The sequence below is a fragment of the Hemicordylus capensis genome, chromosome 1, assembly GCF_027244095.1.
Source record: "Hemicordylus capensis ecotype Gifberg chromosome 1, rHemCap1.1.pri, whole genome shotgun sequence".
NCBI lineage: Eukaryota > Metazoa > Chordata > Lepidosauria > Squamata > Cordylidae > Hemicordylus > Hemicordylus capensis.
The window spans coordinates 225595384-225610267 of record NC_069657.1 but is presented as its reverse complement, the minus strand read 5'-3'; the positions used below and the strand labels follow the sequence as shown (position 1 = coordinate 225610267).

General features: G+C 43.7%; 1 protein-coding gene across 7 annotated transcripts in view; it reads right to left on the bottom strand.

Moving 5' to 3' along the window:
- PIKFYVE (phosphoinositide kinase, FYVE-type zinc finger containing) overlaps window positions 1-14884 on the bottom strand; it is a 121726-nt gene that overhangs the window by 91220 nt on the left and 15622 nt on the right. For 6 of the 7 annotated variants that reach the window (XR_008312919.1, XM_053282805.1, XM_053282804.1 and 3 more), the window contains exon 3: window positions 12184-12357. Coding sequence is in view for 6 of the 7 variants with exons in the window: in XM_053282805.1 (XP_053138780.1) it covers window positions 12184-12357 (174 nt within the window). In the remaining variant the exon portion in view is untranslated. Of the gene's footprint in view, window positions 1-1591; window positions 1632-12183; window positions 12358-14884 lie in introns of those variants that run through there. The other variant, XM_053282807.1, reaches the window with a different exon arrangement.

Sequence of the window (14884 nt, the reverse complement as noted above, 5' to 3'; positions counted from 1 at the left end):
AAGAAGATATTACGGGGAAACATTTTTACTATGTACAATATTACCTCTCCAGTATTGGCTTGTTGAGAGAGAAGTTTTCTCTTTGTGAACAAAATGCCATCTTTCAATTATTCCAAACAACAGAGAATGGCATCCATCACCCAGAATTTCCCAGAACAAGACAAATGTGTTTGTCCAAGGAAGTTTTCCATTGACTTGGAAGAAAGCCTGGTTGATTTCCACAGGACTGGTTTCCAACAAAGCCTATTTAGAAATGCCAGCCTTGAGATTCAAACCCTCTGAAAACACTGTTGCTTACTTAACTAGTAAAAACTGTTTGTGAACATAGCCCTATTTACGTAACATCAGCTCCTCAAATTATTTTGAGTTCTGGAGCAGATAACTTAAAAGGAGTACATATCAAATCCTGCTAATACTATTTTCCTTAACATACACAATTCAGGAATACAACCCTAACCCACCCACCCTGCCACACCATATGAATAAGCTTACTGTTGTCACTTTCACTGGAACTATAGTACCACACTAAGTCTGAGCTACTGTATTAAGCGTAGATGTAAGATGCCTATGCTAAGTGGAAGCAGAACGTCTGCTCACAACATAGTACACAAAACATATATTACTTCACTCTATTACCAGCAATTGAGACTAGACACCTGAACCCAGCCCCCAGTAATGGCTCAGCAAAAGCTTCCAATTATTCCTTTTTGAAAGAAAAAAATCACTATGTGGGAAAGCGGGATTGTCCGAACATAGCGTTGTTATAGTTGCCAAAATATAACTTCTCTTTTCTTTGTCTCGGGAAACTAGTATAAAGCAGTTCGAAATCTAAAGAGATTCTCAAATGCAGCATACCCAATAAACATATTCAAGCAGGGAAGGGAAAGATAAATAATTAATACACCATGGCACCAAACAGAGAAAGTTTCAACTTCCTGGAGTCCCTACAAGCAGTCAGAATTCTAGCTGAAAGCTTACATGTTGGTCCACAACAAGAGAAAAAGAGAAGCAAAAGGATCCCAAATGAGCAGGCACTTATTGAGCAAACTGCCGAGAAAGGATAAGTAGTCACAAAACCTGACTTTTTCCAAAAACAAAGGGGGGAACCAACGTTTTGGAAATTTATTCTAAAGCTAGAATATCCACACACAAAATCTAAACAATTTCACTTGAAGAGTTACAAGTTCACTAGCAAGTAATAACAGAAGCCACGTACAGCATAATTCTGTATGCTAATCCATGGAAGTTACAAGATCACTAGCAAGTGATAATAATGAAGACTGTTTCAGCTGGAAAAGGGTTACTGACTTGCTTAAAAACCAGTTAGTAAAGCAACGTTGTTGCATGCTGCTCTGAGGACTTCAGCTGAAGAGTGGCTAATAAACATCAGCTAACCATAACGAAGCAGGAGGAGTGGGGATGTCCAGGCAATTTATTAAGATTTTCTTGAGGCTGCTATCAAGGTTTTCTTGCTACTCTAACGTTCTCAGTACAAATCCCCAAAGCTTGTCAAGCTCATGCTCCTTGTAGCATCCTTTTAAAGGGCTTTTCTACACATTTTGTTCTGTTTTAAAAGCATCAAATTTCTTACCAACTGTACCAGTCGCCATTGGACACGCATTTTATTTCTCTCTCTCTCCTGAATAAGAGAAGCAAATATGGCTACTTTGGAAGTACTCTTTATATATCACTGATGTCAGCAGGAATGCTAGCAGCTCGGACAAAAAGCGAGCAAGTTAACTGTTGCTGTGCAACAGCCAGGCTCCCAGCTTTGGAGGGGAAAACAGAGTTTGCCTTTGTACGCTTGGAATCATTGTGCCACGCTCAGCTTCTAGGAAAAATATACTGGCTGACCACAGAACTTGTTGCCGAAGAAAATAAAGGACTCTTTAGCTCGTACGGCTATTTCTATAGGACGTTAAAATTCTTAACAAATGGCCGTCCCATTCCTTCCAACCTGGACGTTTTGGGGAAACAGAAGTCGCTTTTTAAAAAAGTTTCAGCTGTACTTCTAACAGAGCAAAACTCTCATGCTACACTTCAAATGAGGAATTCTTTCCCATCCTGGTGCTGCTCACAAAAGAAGCACACTGCTACCATGCTCAACTTTGGTTGGTGCGCCAGCTGCAACCCTTCCTTGGGAAGTCTGATCTGGCCTCTGTCACCCATGCCTTAGTCGTGTCACGTCTGGATTACCACAATGCACTCTACGTGGGGCTGTCCTTGAAGAGTATCCGGAAACTACAGATGGTGCAGAATGCAGCTGCCAGATGGATCTCTGGGACTGCTCACAGTGCACATATTACTTCAGTCTTGAAGCAACTGCACCGGCTGCCATCTTGTTTTCTGGTACAATTCAAGGTACTGGTTATTGCCTTTAAAGCCCTAAATGGTTTGGGCCCTGGGTAACTTAGGGACTGTCTGCTCCCAGCTGAATCTACCCACCTGACTAGATCAGTTGGGAGGACTCTGCTCCACGTGCGCACACCTGAGAAGGCCCGTTTGTGGAGCATGCAGGACAGAGCTTTCTCAGCGATTGCCCCCAGGCTGTGGAACTCACGTGCCGTTGAGACCCTCATAGCTCCTGCTCTCCCAGCCTTTGGAAAGGCAGCCTCTGGACTGCCCTTTTTCTCCAAGCTTTGGGCCAATGAGTTCTCATTTGCTCTTTTTAGACTTTAGCTGTATTTTCCAGTAGGCTTATGAGATCACCTGGCTTTCCGAGTGTGTGTCCGTGAGTCGTCCCCACCGCCCAGGCGTGGAGCCAGACCACCAGTGGCCCTGGTCCGGCTGTGGCGGCAGCCCCGCTCACCCCGCCCCCCCGTGTCTGACATCTGACATCAGCATGGTCTGGCTCCCAAACAGAGTCTTATAGCTTCATTCGGGAGTTTGAGTCCGGCTGGCACTGCATTTGCAGCGCAGCCATGAGCAGCTCTTCTCTGCCTTAAAGGCAGAGGAGAGCCACTCCTGGCCACGCTGTAAATGCAGCGTTGGCCATCCAACTCCCCGTTTGCAGCCGCGCAGCCCCATTCGGGCTGGGGCCAGCGCTGTGTTTGAACACAGCAGCCATTTAACTCCCGAACGGGGGCCACATAGCCCCCGCTTGGGACCTAAACCAGCACCCCCATGTCTGATGTCAGATGCTGGGGGGGTGTCGGGGCCACGAGGTGTGGCCCCTGATTGGTGGCAGCCCAGGTTTCTTGAACCCATTCACCCAATGGTGGCTCCGCCCCTGCCCCCAGCAACTTCACAACGCCTGGCCCAATATGAACCAAATTGTAGGGACACCTCAATGGTGTTGTTTGTGATGTCACCCACCCCAATCCAGGATGGCAGACGTATGAACTTTTGAAGCACAAGTGGGCTAACCTGTGAACCTCCTAACTGATTTGAACCAAATTTGCTAAAGCTGTAGGGACACAGAGGGATGCCTAAATGGCATGGTGTGTGATGTCATCCACTCCAATCCAAGATGGCTGCCGCATGAACATCTGAGGTACAAGCAGACTAATCTGTGGACTCCCTAAACCATTTGAACCAAATTAGGTATAGCTGCAGTGAGTGACACACAGGGACACCTCAATGGCATAGTTTGTGTTGTCATCCACACCAATTCAAGATGACGGATGCATAAACCTTTGAGGCATGAGTGGGCTAACTTGTGAACCGTTTAACCGATTTGAACCAAATTTGCTACAGCTGTAGGGACACCTCAGTGGCATAGTTTGTGATGATGTCATCCACCCCATCCAAGATGGTGGACGTGTGAACTTTTGAGGTGCAAGTGCACTAATTTGTGGACAGTCCTAACGGATTTGAACCAAATTTGATACAGTTGTAGTGAGTGACACTCAGGGGGACCTCAATGGTGTAGTTTGTAATGGTGTTATCCACCCTGATCCACAATGATGGACACATGAACATTTGAGGTGCATAAGTTCTAACTTGTGGACCTCAATTTGAACCAAACCTAGTCCAGTTGTAGAGATAGTGAAAGGAAAGTAGGCTGATTTGTTCTTACTAGAACTTGCTATTGAGTTTTAATCCTGTTAATTACCCTGAGGTCTTCAGACCAAGGGTAAGGTGTATGTATATAAATGAATGTAGAAAAAGCTTTGTGTATCACTGTGTACACATTACATGTGTAATGAGCACAAATCATTCCACTTCACTGCATACATGTATACATGTAGAAGTAGACACATTCTTCACACAACTTTGTATAAATGCAGCTATCTTACATGGATGCAGTATAGATTTGGAAAACCATTGCAGCTCAAAATCTTGTTTTTAAAGCAACACTGGCACAGCTCCTTCAGCTGCTCAGCTTCTAAAATCCTCGATCACTTTCCTCCAAACGCTTTGCTCTTTGTATACTCCTCAGATGCAGCACCCAAAAGTATTTAAACTGAATATTAATTAAGCCCGAAAATGAAATTAAAGAGCTTCTTTGAAGAATATGTGTTTGTCACAAGTTAAACCATTTTCTTCTAATTGGATTATGATATAAACAAAAATAAGTAAATGCAGGGGATTTGATTTTGATTATCACTTTTGATTTAATTATAGTCACTTGGCCACCCTTCATACAGATGGCCAAGTACTCGTGCTTTGCATATAACAGAAAAGGGCAAGAGAAATGGGGGAAAGCCGACATTCCTTTCCTTTGCAATGTTTCTGATCTTCCATAAATATCCTACCAAAGAGCTGAAGCTGCTGCTTCCCACCTGACCCTCCTTTCACAGAGTAGTATCTGTAGGGGATGAGCAATCCAGTTAATGTTTAAAATGCTAACACTGCAACTGGATGGTAAGCCCAGATCTCCAGTGTGGAGGAGGGTGGAAGCAAAAAGGTTTAGCTCATCACATTGTTGTATTCAGAACATTTTTCTATAATGAACCCACACAGCATGAAGAATTGCGCACCACGTGCCAAAATCAACAGTGCAGAGGCACTAAGTCCTATTCCCAAGACCCTTATATAACCTGTCAAAGGTCTGCTAAACAGAAAATATATGTAAGAGAATCTGTCCCCTAGTGCCTCCTGCCACGTCACCCGCCACCCAACAGCTTTATTTAACAACTTTAGGTGAGAGCAGAAGCTCCTGTTTGGATCATTTCTCAGTCTTGCCTAGCTATGGAAACAGGAGCATTACACATAACAGTGATGTCAGCTGGAAGGTTTTCTAAAAACATTTTCACCATTAAGATTTCTCCATGGAAGAGTGTCTCTTTACTAAATGCATGGTTTCCTAAGACTACCTGTCTTTGGGGTGGATACAATACCAGTTGAATTGGGCAATTTCCTACGTGGATCTCTTTGTGGGTCCTCTGCCAAGGACTGATTGAACACAAGAGAGCCATTTCTTTGTGCTATATTACCCTGCAAGAGAACCCGGGGGGGGGGAGTGCGCTTGGGTTGCTACATGGAAAGCTCAACAAGTACCAGGATGGAAGGCCCCATATTGTTACTACAGCCAAATGACCAAGCAAAATGATGTAGTAGACAGAGTCCCCCAACCCTCAATTTCTCTTTGACCTCGTTCTCAGTGAGGTAGTAAATATGGGTCTGGGTTGTACCACTATAAGGGTCAGTGGGAACTCACATGACTGAATGCTCCTCCAGACCAAAACATGTTCCTGCACACAGAAAACTGGCATGTCGGGGAGAAAAATTCTAACTTCGTTTTCGCCTTGGCATAGCCATTTTTTCAGGTGTAGCTGACTTTAACCAGGAACCTGCTAGCTAGCTATGGACCTTCTCTTTACTGAGCCATCACAGGGTTTTCCTCAGAGCAAGATATGATGCCTCACCATCAGCAGTTTTATCTGGAAGGTTTTTGAAAACCCCTCTGGCCAGTCACTTATGCCCCTGTGGTTCAGGTGAGGTTGAATCTGTCCACCATGTGCTGCTGGTTTGTCTTTTTTATAATGATAGTCGGTGCAGTCTTATTTCTCCCTTACTATCAGCGGACTGCTAAATTTTACACCATACTCCTCCTTGCAGATAAGAAACCTTCTACCACCTACAAGGTTGCCAAATTTTGTGCAGCTGCTGTTAAGATCCATCAACAGCTAACCTCCAGCCCTTCTTTTTAGATGTTGTTACATGAGGCTTCTATGTTGGCGTATTCTGTATGATTTACTTCTTATCTGAATGTAGTATCATCTGTTTGTGTATATATAACTGATCAAGGATCGTAAGAAAGCTCTTCATTCATTCACGTACAGCTATTATTTTTACCTAAGGGACATTCAAATAATGCAAGCCCTCAACTGTAGTATCAAGTCCAGACACAAGACTTCTTCCGATGGGCACTGCAGTTTTGATGGCAAAATGGCAGAGTTTTTTGAAGCAATTGTGTTGTAGTACTAACTGCACATGAGTGCACACAACCACACACAACCCATTCTTGGGAAGGACTGGAGCTGACTATCAGATCTGGATGTTAGGAGACAGACCAGGGGGAACTTGTTAGAAGGACAGAGAGTGAGGAAGAAGTTGCAGGGCTGATGCTTCAGATGCTGGGAGAGAAAGGGGTGAACTCAATGGACTAAAATAAATGTGTGTGTTAACTTTATGTTGGAGAAGGGCAGGGGAGAAGAGAATGAGCACAGATACCTTATGCCAGGGCTGCACGGTTTCAGCCCTCCAGCTGATTCTGGACTACAACTTCCATCATCTCCAGCCACTGAGGCCAATAGTTAGGGATGATGTGAGTTTTAGTCCAACACCGGCAGGAGGGCCAAAGTTGTGCAGCTCTGCCCTCTGCTGTAAGGTGGCCAAATGGGATCCCGGGAGGCCTGCAGCTCATCTTTCGAGTTGCAAATGTGACTCTTTGGCCGAGACTCCTCTAAGTTAATGAAGGAAAGAGATGCAAATTCTGTGCTGCAGAGACCCATCCCACTTCTCCTTACATGGAGGCAGAGTGCTGAAGTACAGTGTTCCCTCTAGGGTGTGCGCACATGTGCACGCTCACAAGTCTTTTTTAATGCTCAGTTAATTTTAGATCCTGCTCAGGTTGAATCAGGAAGGCCCCACTCTGAATGCACATACATGCACACTGCTTTGATACTGAGGCCCAGAACAAAACTCATTCCACAAACAGATGAAATCGATTAGAGAGAACACTGCTGAAGTACTGGCTGAACTTCAAAAATAAACAAGCAAACATAAACTCCAAGAGAAGAGAGGTGCCCAAGTTAAAGAACGCCTATGTAAAAAGCTGGGATGGGGTGACAAAAGGTGTTGGAAGCAAGATGTGCTCAGATCAGTTCAAGGAGATATTGCAAGAAAACTGACATAAACACTGCATTTACACTGCTGTACCTCCAGTGACTGTTGCTCGTGTCTATCTTATGTTTCTTTTTAGATTGTGAGCCCTTTGGGGACAAGGATCCATTTTATTTATTTATTATTTCTCTGTGTAAACCACCCTGAGCCATTTTTGGAAGAGTGTATAGAAATATAGAAATTGAATGAATGAATGGGTATAGAAATTGAATGAATGAATGAATTTTTGACTGGCAACTGCTGAGTAAGAGATAACCAGCAATGCAAGTTGGAGTGGCCAGGGGTGTCGCTATAATTGAGTGGATGGGTTCAAATAACCCAGGCTCCCACAGCTCCACACCTCCCTATTTACTTCATTATTTATTTATCTATCAAATTATTATTTAATTGATAAATAATGTACCACCCCAAACTTTCATTTCTGGGTAGTTAACAATAACAAATCTCCCTAACTCCGATGGGCCCCTGGAGAGAGGTACAAACACGGGCCCCCTCTCCCCTAGCTACGCCCCTGGGAGTGGCCAAGGTATTTTGGTACGATTGTGTGCCTTGCCTAAGATCTGCGCATGCGTCCTAGCACCACCACCGCGCTATCCCCTGTAGGCTTTTTAAAAAGATTGAGAAGAAGAGGCTTCTTGCTAGCAACAGACTGTCATCCTTGTAAAACTTTGCAAGGGTCTGTTTGGGACTTTCTCTGTCTTTGCAAGAACATAGGGAGAGGAGGAGCTACTGTCAGCCTCCCTCCTTTATTTGGAAGGAGTATGTTTTGACGCTGTCATGTGTTGATTTGTTTATACAAGATACAAATGTCTGAATCTGCCTAAACATGTGGGTTTTTGCTACTGCACGTTCTGGTTCCTTAGCCTGGGAGAAGTGTTCTAATATTTTCACACACTGGACACACACTACTTTGAGCAATAAATCCAAGAGAGCACCACCCATATGCAATTAGGGGCCTGAACAAATGTACTGACATTATTCCTCTTCCCCAAATTGTGTGGGGAAGGGATCGTAGCAATCTGTTTATCCACACGTTCTGTGCAAATGGACAATCTCCGTACAGCATGTATGTACACACACACACTCAGATATTATAGCATCAGGTAGCAAAACAGGTACTCGTGCAGAAACCCAACGAATTAATCCGTGACTAACGGAAACCATGGGTTTTCTCACTTTAAGTATTGAGGGGACCTTTTATCATTAGGTTTTCCTTTGTGAATCTGTCACTTTCAGAAGAAGGATGGAGGGTAAACATTGTGTTAATTGCCTTTTGTTGCTTGCTACCAGCAATTCACTTTTATCATCGGGGGGAAACCTCTGAAACCTATGAAAGTCTATGTTCTTGTCCTACTAAGATTTCAAAACAACTTCCTTAGAGGCTTACAGCTCTCTGTTTTAGAAACACAGAGATGTTGTGTACAGAATGAACTCCTTTGCTGGGTTTGAGTATTGTGATTTTAAAGGGCGAGATTCAGTCTAAGCAAAGGCAAAACAGCCTGCACCAACACTATACTAGACAGGGAATGGAAATCAGTGTCTCAGTAACAGGACTGCCCCCTGGTGGCTGTGTGTAACTAGGAACATTGTATTTGCGAAGTAAAGGTAAAGTGTGCCGTCAAGTCGATTTTGACTCCTGGCAGCAACAGAGCCCTGTGGTTTTCTTTGGTAGAATACAGGAGGGGTTCACCATTGCCTCCTCCCGTGCAGTATGAGATGATGCCTTTCAGCATTTTCTTATATCGCTGCTGCCCGATATAGTACCAGCAGGGATTCGAACCGGCAATCTTCTGCTTGTTGGTCAAGCATTTCCCCACTGTGCCACTTAAGATACACACTGCAATTTCCCCCACAACATTGTAGCCGATTGGTTGTGTGTGGGGGACGGATCATTTGAAACACTGACAAATTAATGACTTCAGCATGGCAACTCTCTCTTGCTAAGATCAGTAACATTTAACTGTCTGACCTTCTCTTTTGTACTGAATGTAACCAAGGCAAGTCTGCTAATTCAATTGGGGAAGCAATGCAGGGCAGAACTGGGACAAAGGGTAGGTGAGCAAGGCAGATGCTTAGGGTACAGCATAGAAACTCAGCTGTTTGAGACAGAGCACTGACAATGATGTTTTAGCATTGAAACATGTTTGCTCAGGCTGGTAAGATCTTTGTTTTATTTCTTTTGACTTACGTGTGCATTTAAAGGTCTTTAAAATCTTGTCAAGAGTAAAGGAGAATGCGTATATCATCACCATTATAGGTTCTTACTATTAAGTGATATACTTTATAAACAAATTTTTAATATCAGAAAATTCATCCCTGCATGGCTTATATTTTGTGATGCTTCAAGCTGCAGGCATTAAAATGCAGGCCCAACGCCTTTCAGCTGACTATGATGGCCTTGGGCTGAAATAAACAAATACATACATTTCAGTTGACAGTTGCACACAAATATTTGGCGATCTGCCGGGGGGGGGGGGGGGGCTTACACGAACCATTAAAAAGGCAGATGGACACCGCTAGAGTGTGAAAGAAGAATCCCACCCTCAGTAATTCACTAATCCTGAAACAGCAATTCACTGATCCGACAACCTGAAATGTACACATGATCCAAATGCTTCTTAAGACAGCTATAAGTATTTTGTTTATGGCAAGAAGGGATAGCCGGAGGACCCTGCAACATACAGGAGACCCTTGTTTCCTGCGGGTTCTCACAACGCAGGTTCACTTACTCGTGGGGGCCCTCACCTGCATACCAATTCAGTTATCACACATGTAGTTCGACTTATTCACAGTTTTCTACCCTTGCAATAACTGAAGAGCAGCCTCTTCAAGCCTCCCGGCATGACAGCTAAGAAACATGAAAAGGGAACATTAAACGGCCATTCTCCCAACTGGTGTGTAGGGAGGCTTAAAGAGGTGCGTGAGTGAACGGATTCCTTCTTCACCACCTCTTTAAGCCTCCTTAGAGAGGTGGCGAGGAAGGCCCCAGGCTGCTCACGCCGCTTCCTAAAGCCTCCACACTCACACAGAGAGGCTTTACGAAGCAGGCGCAAGTGGGTGCCTTCCTTGCCTTCTCTCTAAGCCTTTAGAGAGGTGGCAAGGAAGGCTCTTAGCCACTCGCACCACCTCTTTAAGTCTCCCTGCATGCTACCAGGGCAGCGGGGAGAGTGACCATTTAATGGCCATTCTCCCTGCTTCCCACCTGGCACACACGGAGTTTTAAAGCAGCAGCGGGAGTGGCTGGGACACTTAAATAGAGCTCCAGAGTGCCAAACCTGACCATCTTTTCGGTTAGGTTAAGTATTAAAATAGGTTAAGCATTCTCCGCTTGTAGGAATTATGCAGAACAGCAACCACACAAAAAAGGAGGGCCTCCTTTTTGAACCATGTGAACCTCTTGTTGGTTCACATGACCACCCGAAAGTAAATAAGGCTGGAACCAGAGGTTCCCAGGGAGCACGCACTCCTGGCAGACATGTCATCTGAACTAGCTAACCTCCAGTTCATGACTTTCCCTCATTATTCTCCACCCAAATTGTCACTGACATTTTAAATTGGGCAGAAGTCAGGAATTGGTTTTGAGAGGTAAAACTGTACTTCATACGTTCATTTTGGACATAATTTTCAAAACTTTGCCTAGGATGTACAAATGCCTCATCTTGGCACTGAATGTAACCCTTCTCTCCACCCCTATTTTTTCTTGGCCTAAATACTGTTCCCAATATGCTATTTGCTTTATAGGGCAAAAATACAGATGTGGCGAAGGTGCCCATACTCTCCTCCATGGAGCAAATATGGTGTATGTCGTGGTGGGGTGTGTGACTTCAGTTGGGAAAGTGGCACAAAGGAGGGGCGATGTGTGTCTGTACTACTACCCTGATTAAATTAACCAGTGTGATTGCATTTAGTGGTACAAAAAAATTAGGAAATCATTTATGGATCTCCCAGCACAATGCACAGTTTATCCCTTACAGTCAAGCCATCAGGCTCACAAAAGATAGCTGCAGACTCTTAATAGAACATAGGGCATTCAACTCCAAAGAATTGTTTAGACTTTGGAACTGCTGGATTTCAATCTAGTTCGGTCACTGCCCTGTTGTGTGATCTTGAAACGTCAGCGGAATCTTGCATACTAAGGTTTCTTCACCTGAAATGGAGATAGCATCAGGGATCTAGAAATACACATGCCTAAAGTTGGACTATATATCGAACATTTATGTAACATCACCAATACTGACTTATTTGCAAGTCATTTTATAACTTAGAAATTACGTACGCGCGCGCGTGCGTGTGTGTGTGTGTGTGTGTGTATATATATATATATATGTGTGTGTGTGTGTGTGTGTGTGTGTGTGTGTGTGTGTGTGTGTGTGTGTGTGTTTTCCACTTCAAACAGCATCTTCTAACCATCAGGTTCCCTTCTAGGTGGTGGTGGTGGTTTTTTAAAGAACCACCTGAAAATGCTGTTCTTTTCTGCAGCTTTTAATATGATTTGATGCAATTATTTTTGGTTTCCTCAACTGTATTTGGTTTTGCCATCAATTGTTTTATTTTTATTTTACAATTTTATTGCAATTTCATAGTTGCTAGGCCTTGTGAATCCCTGAGATTATGTAAACTAATTAATTAAATAAACAGAGTATAAAATGCCAGGTTTGGCTCAGTTAGAAACCTAATGCAGTGTACAGAAATAGGAGACAATATATGAATGTTTTCTAGTTTGCTTAAGTATATTCCAAATCATGTTTTCAAATTTGCTGAAGACAGGCTTTTTAAAAGCACAAAGACTCACTGAAAGAGAAATGGCAAACATTTTGAATCTACAATTTACCTACAATCTACATACATTTTGAAACTACCCACACTACTACTTTTAAGAGTCAGATGTCTTACCTAGTGATGTGGAACATCTTCTTTCCCCAGAAGCCTGTTTTCTGTAAGGTACGTGTGACCGTAATGACTGTGCCCTCAAGGTATGTTGTGCACTTGACCAGTTTGCACTCAGTGTCCGCTGGTCCCCCTGCCCAGTCTCTGCTCTCTCCACAGAGGAAGCAAGTCTACCATCATCTAGAAAGAGAAAACATTACTTCAAAATAATATATATGACCACAGTCCAGAGATATGAGCAAACTGAAAGCCAACTGTGCTTTTCCATCCCTCTAAAGGTATTATTTAATACTAGAATTGTTCACGCAGTCAAAGGGTAGATTTGAGAGTGAAACAAAGAAAAGAGCCCCTAGAGAAAACTAGGCCTCTTTCATTCTGCAGGTGACACACAAGCATAAATAGTCAGATGGGCAGAGGCTGCAATGTTACAAAGATAGCCTGCTTGGGGGCTCCCAGTAGCACCCCTGTACATGATTTGAAACTACCGGCTTGTAGTTTCCATTATGGATACTCTGAACTCACGGGATCGTGGGCTCACCATTTGCTTATAAGAGCTAACTCACTTTTTAACTAATGTTTTAACTTTTCTGTTTTTGTTGTAAACCACCCAGAGACGTAAGTTTTGGGCGGTATAAAAATATGTTAAATAATAACAAACAACAACAACTCAAGGGGGAAGTCACTTAGCAGGCAGCATGGGGAAAGGTCACTCCAGGTCAAGCCTAACCCACAACTCAAAGAGGACTATTCCTTGTGCTCTCCTCTCTGAAGAAGCCGAAGTAGACACCTATTCTTCTAACAGGAATGGCCAAAGAACTCCCCTCTATGTCTGCACAGCGGATTAGCCTTTGTTATCACCGTTACAGGAAAAGGTATATAAAGTACGACAGGCTCCTCTCTAACAGAAGCATTACTGGCTGGCTTGAAGCTTAGAAAGAGTACTCGTGAAAACATTCCAATCACACCCAGGTCTTCCTGAACTACAAAATAAGCTTTAACGTGCCCATTCACTCTGACCCACACAGGTTTCTCAAACCTATTCACTTAATTGTGCTGTTAGAGCACACCCAACGAAGATTGAATAAGACAAAATGTATGATTTTGTCCATTACAGATGTCACCCTTTTCAGCAGAAAGGTGTCATCAACATCTTGTCCCAGAGCAAAACATTGCCTAATTCTGTCACCAGGACTGCCAAGCAGTGTGTCTCTTTCTCTGGATTCACCTGCGAGTAGTACACAGGTGTCTGCTCTTGTATCCCACCTCCCTGCTTGCCCCGGGGTTGGGGGTGGGGGGTGGCAGGGAGGTCCCTCAGTACTGACCAAGCAACAAGTGTCCAAACACACCACCGGAAGGTATTAGGTATACTAATCTCTGCTCTGGTATCTCTTGCTCCCCGCCCCCACTCTCTTAAAGCCTAAAGCTGTTCTCTAAGACGGTTTCCTTGGTCCACTTTAAGTGGATTTAATTTGGATCTCAAGCTAAAACGCCTCTTCATGAGCTTCAGTTAAGTATTTTTGATATTATTAGTCTGGTTAGGTTTGTTAGTTAATACTGTGTTGCTTGCTAGTCAAGATTTCCTCTCTGTGCCCCTAAAACCCTAAATTATTTGATTGATTGATTTGATTTATATACTGCCCTTCCAAAATTGGCTCAGGGAGGTTATACCGCCCTTCCCAAAATACCTGATTGTATTTGACTTCAACTCTGCCAGTCATTTCCAAGACCAAAGATTTGCACAAATTTATTCTATAATGAATAAATCTAGACTTGCTGATTCCCCAGACAAACCCAGTTGTTAGTCAGGGGTGCCTAGCCAACACTCCAGAGCAGTTTCATTAACAGCAAGCACATAGTGTATGGGCCAAAGTGTGCTGCTACTCCTCATTAAGCTGCTCAAGGACATCCTGACTATGTAATTGAGATGCTATGGCCCAGTTCAGATGCAACACAGAGTCAGAATGAATCCTGGTTTTGCACAACAGCCCCTGGCCTTGGGCACACACAAGTGGCAAGGAAGGTTATTATTTCTGATCCGGGCTTAGACATTATGTCCAAATAGGGTAATAATGGCTTATTCTAGCCAGAGTTCAAAATAAACCAGTTCTGAAGCTGGCATATACACTGTGTTACATCTGAACTGGGTCATAGTGCCTCAATTACATAGTATCTCAATTACATGGAGGCCAGCAGTACAAATAAAGGTCTGAACAACCATGTTTTGAGTGAATACTTGAATCTGTGTATAATCAGAATATCAGTTGCTAAACCAGGAGTGCCAGGGCATAGTCTGAGGACACATAAAGCTGTCGCCTTGCTGAAGCTAAGCAGGTCTAGATCATCAGTGCATGAATAAGTGACTTCTTGGGAACCGCATACATGCTGTCTTGAGTTCTAGGATGGAACACATGCAGCAGATACATACAAATCCTAGGTGCCAGCTCATCGTCATGATACCCGAGCCAGGCAGTTGTCAGATACAAGGAGGACTTGGTAAGCAAGGGAGAAACAGGTAGTTCTCTCCTCCTTCTGCTTGAAGACATTCATCATTTGGCTCAGGTAGGCATCAGCACCATAGAGACTGGGATGGGAAGGCAGGTGCTGAGGCTGTTTAGGATATGGGAAGGCAGAGCACGGAGGCAATGACTGCTGCTCCCCATTGGCCAAAGCACACCTGAGTGAGATCAGGCTAAGGTACATGAGGTTT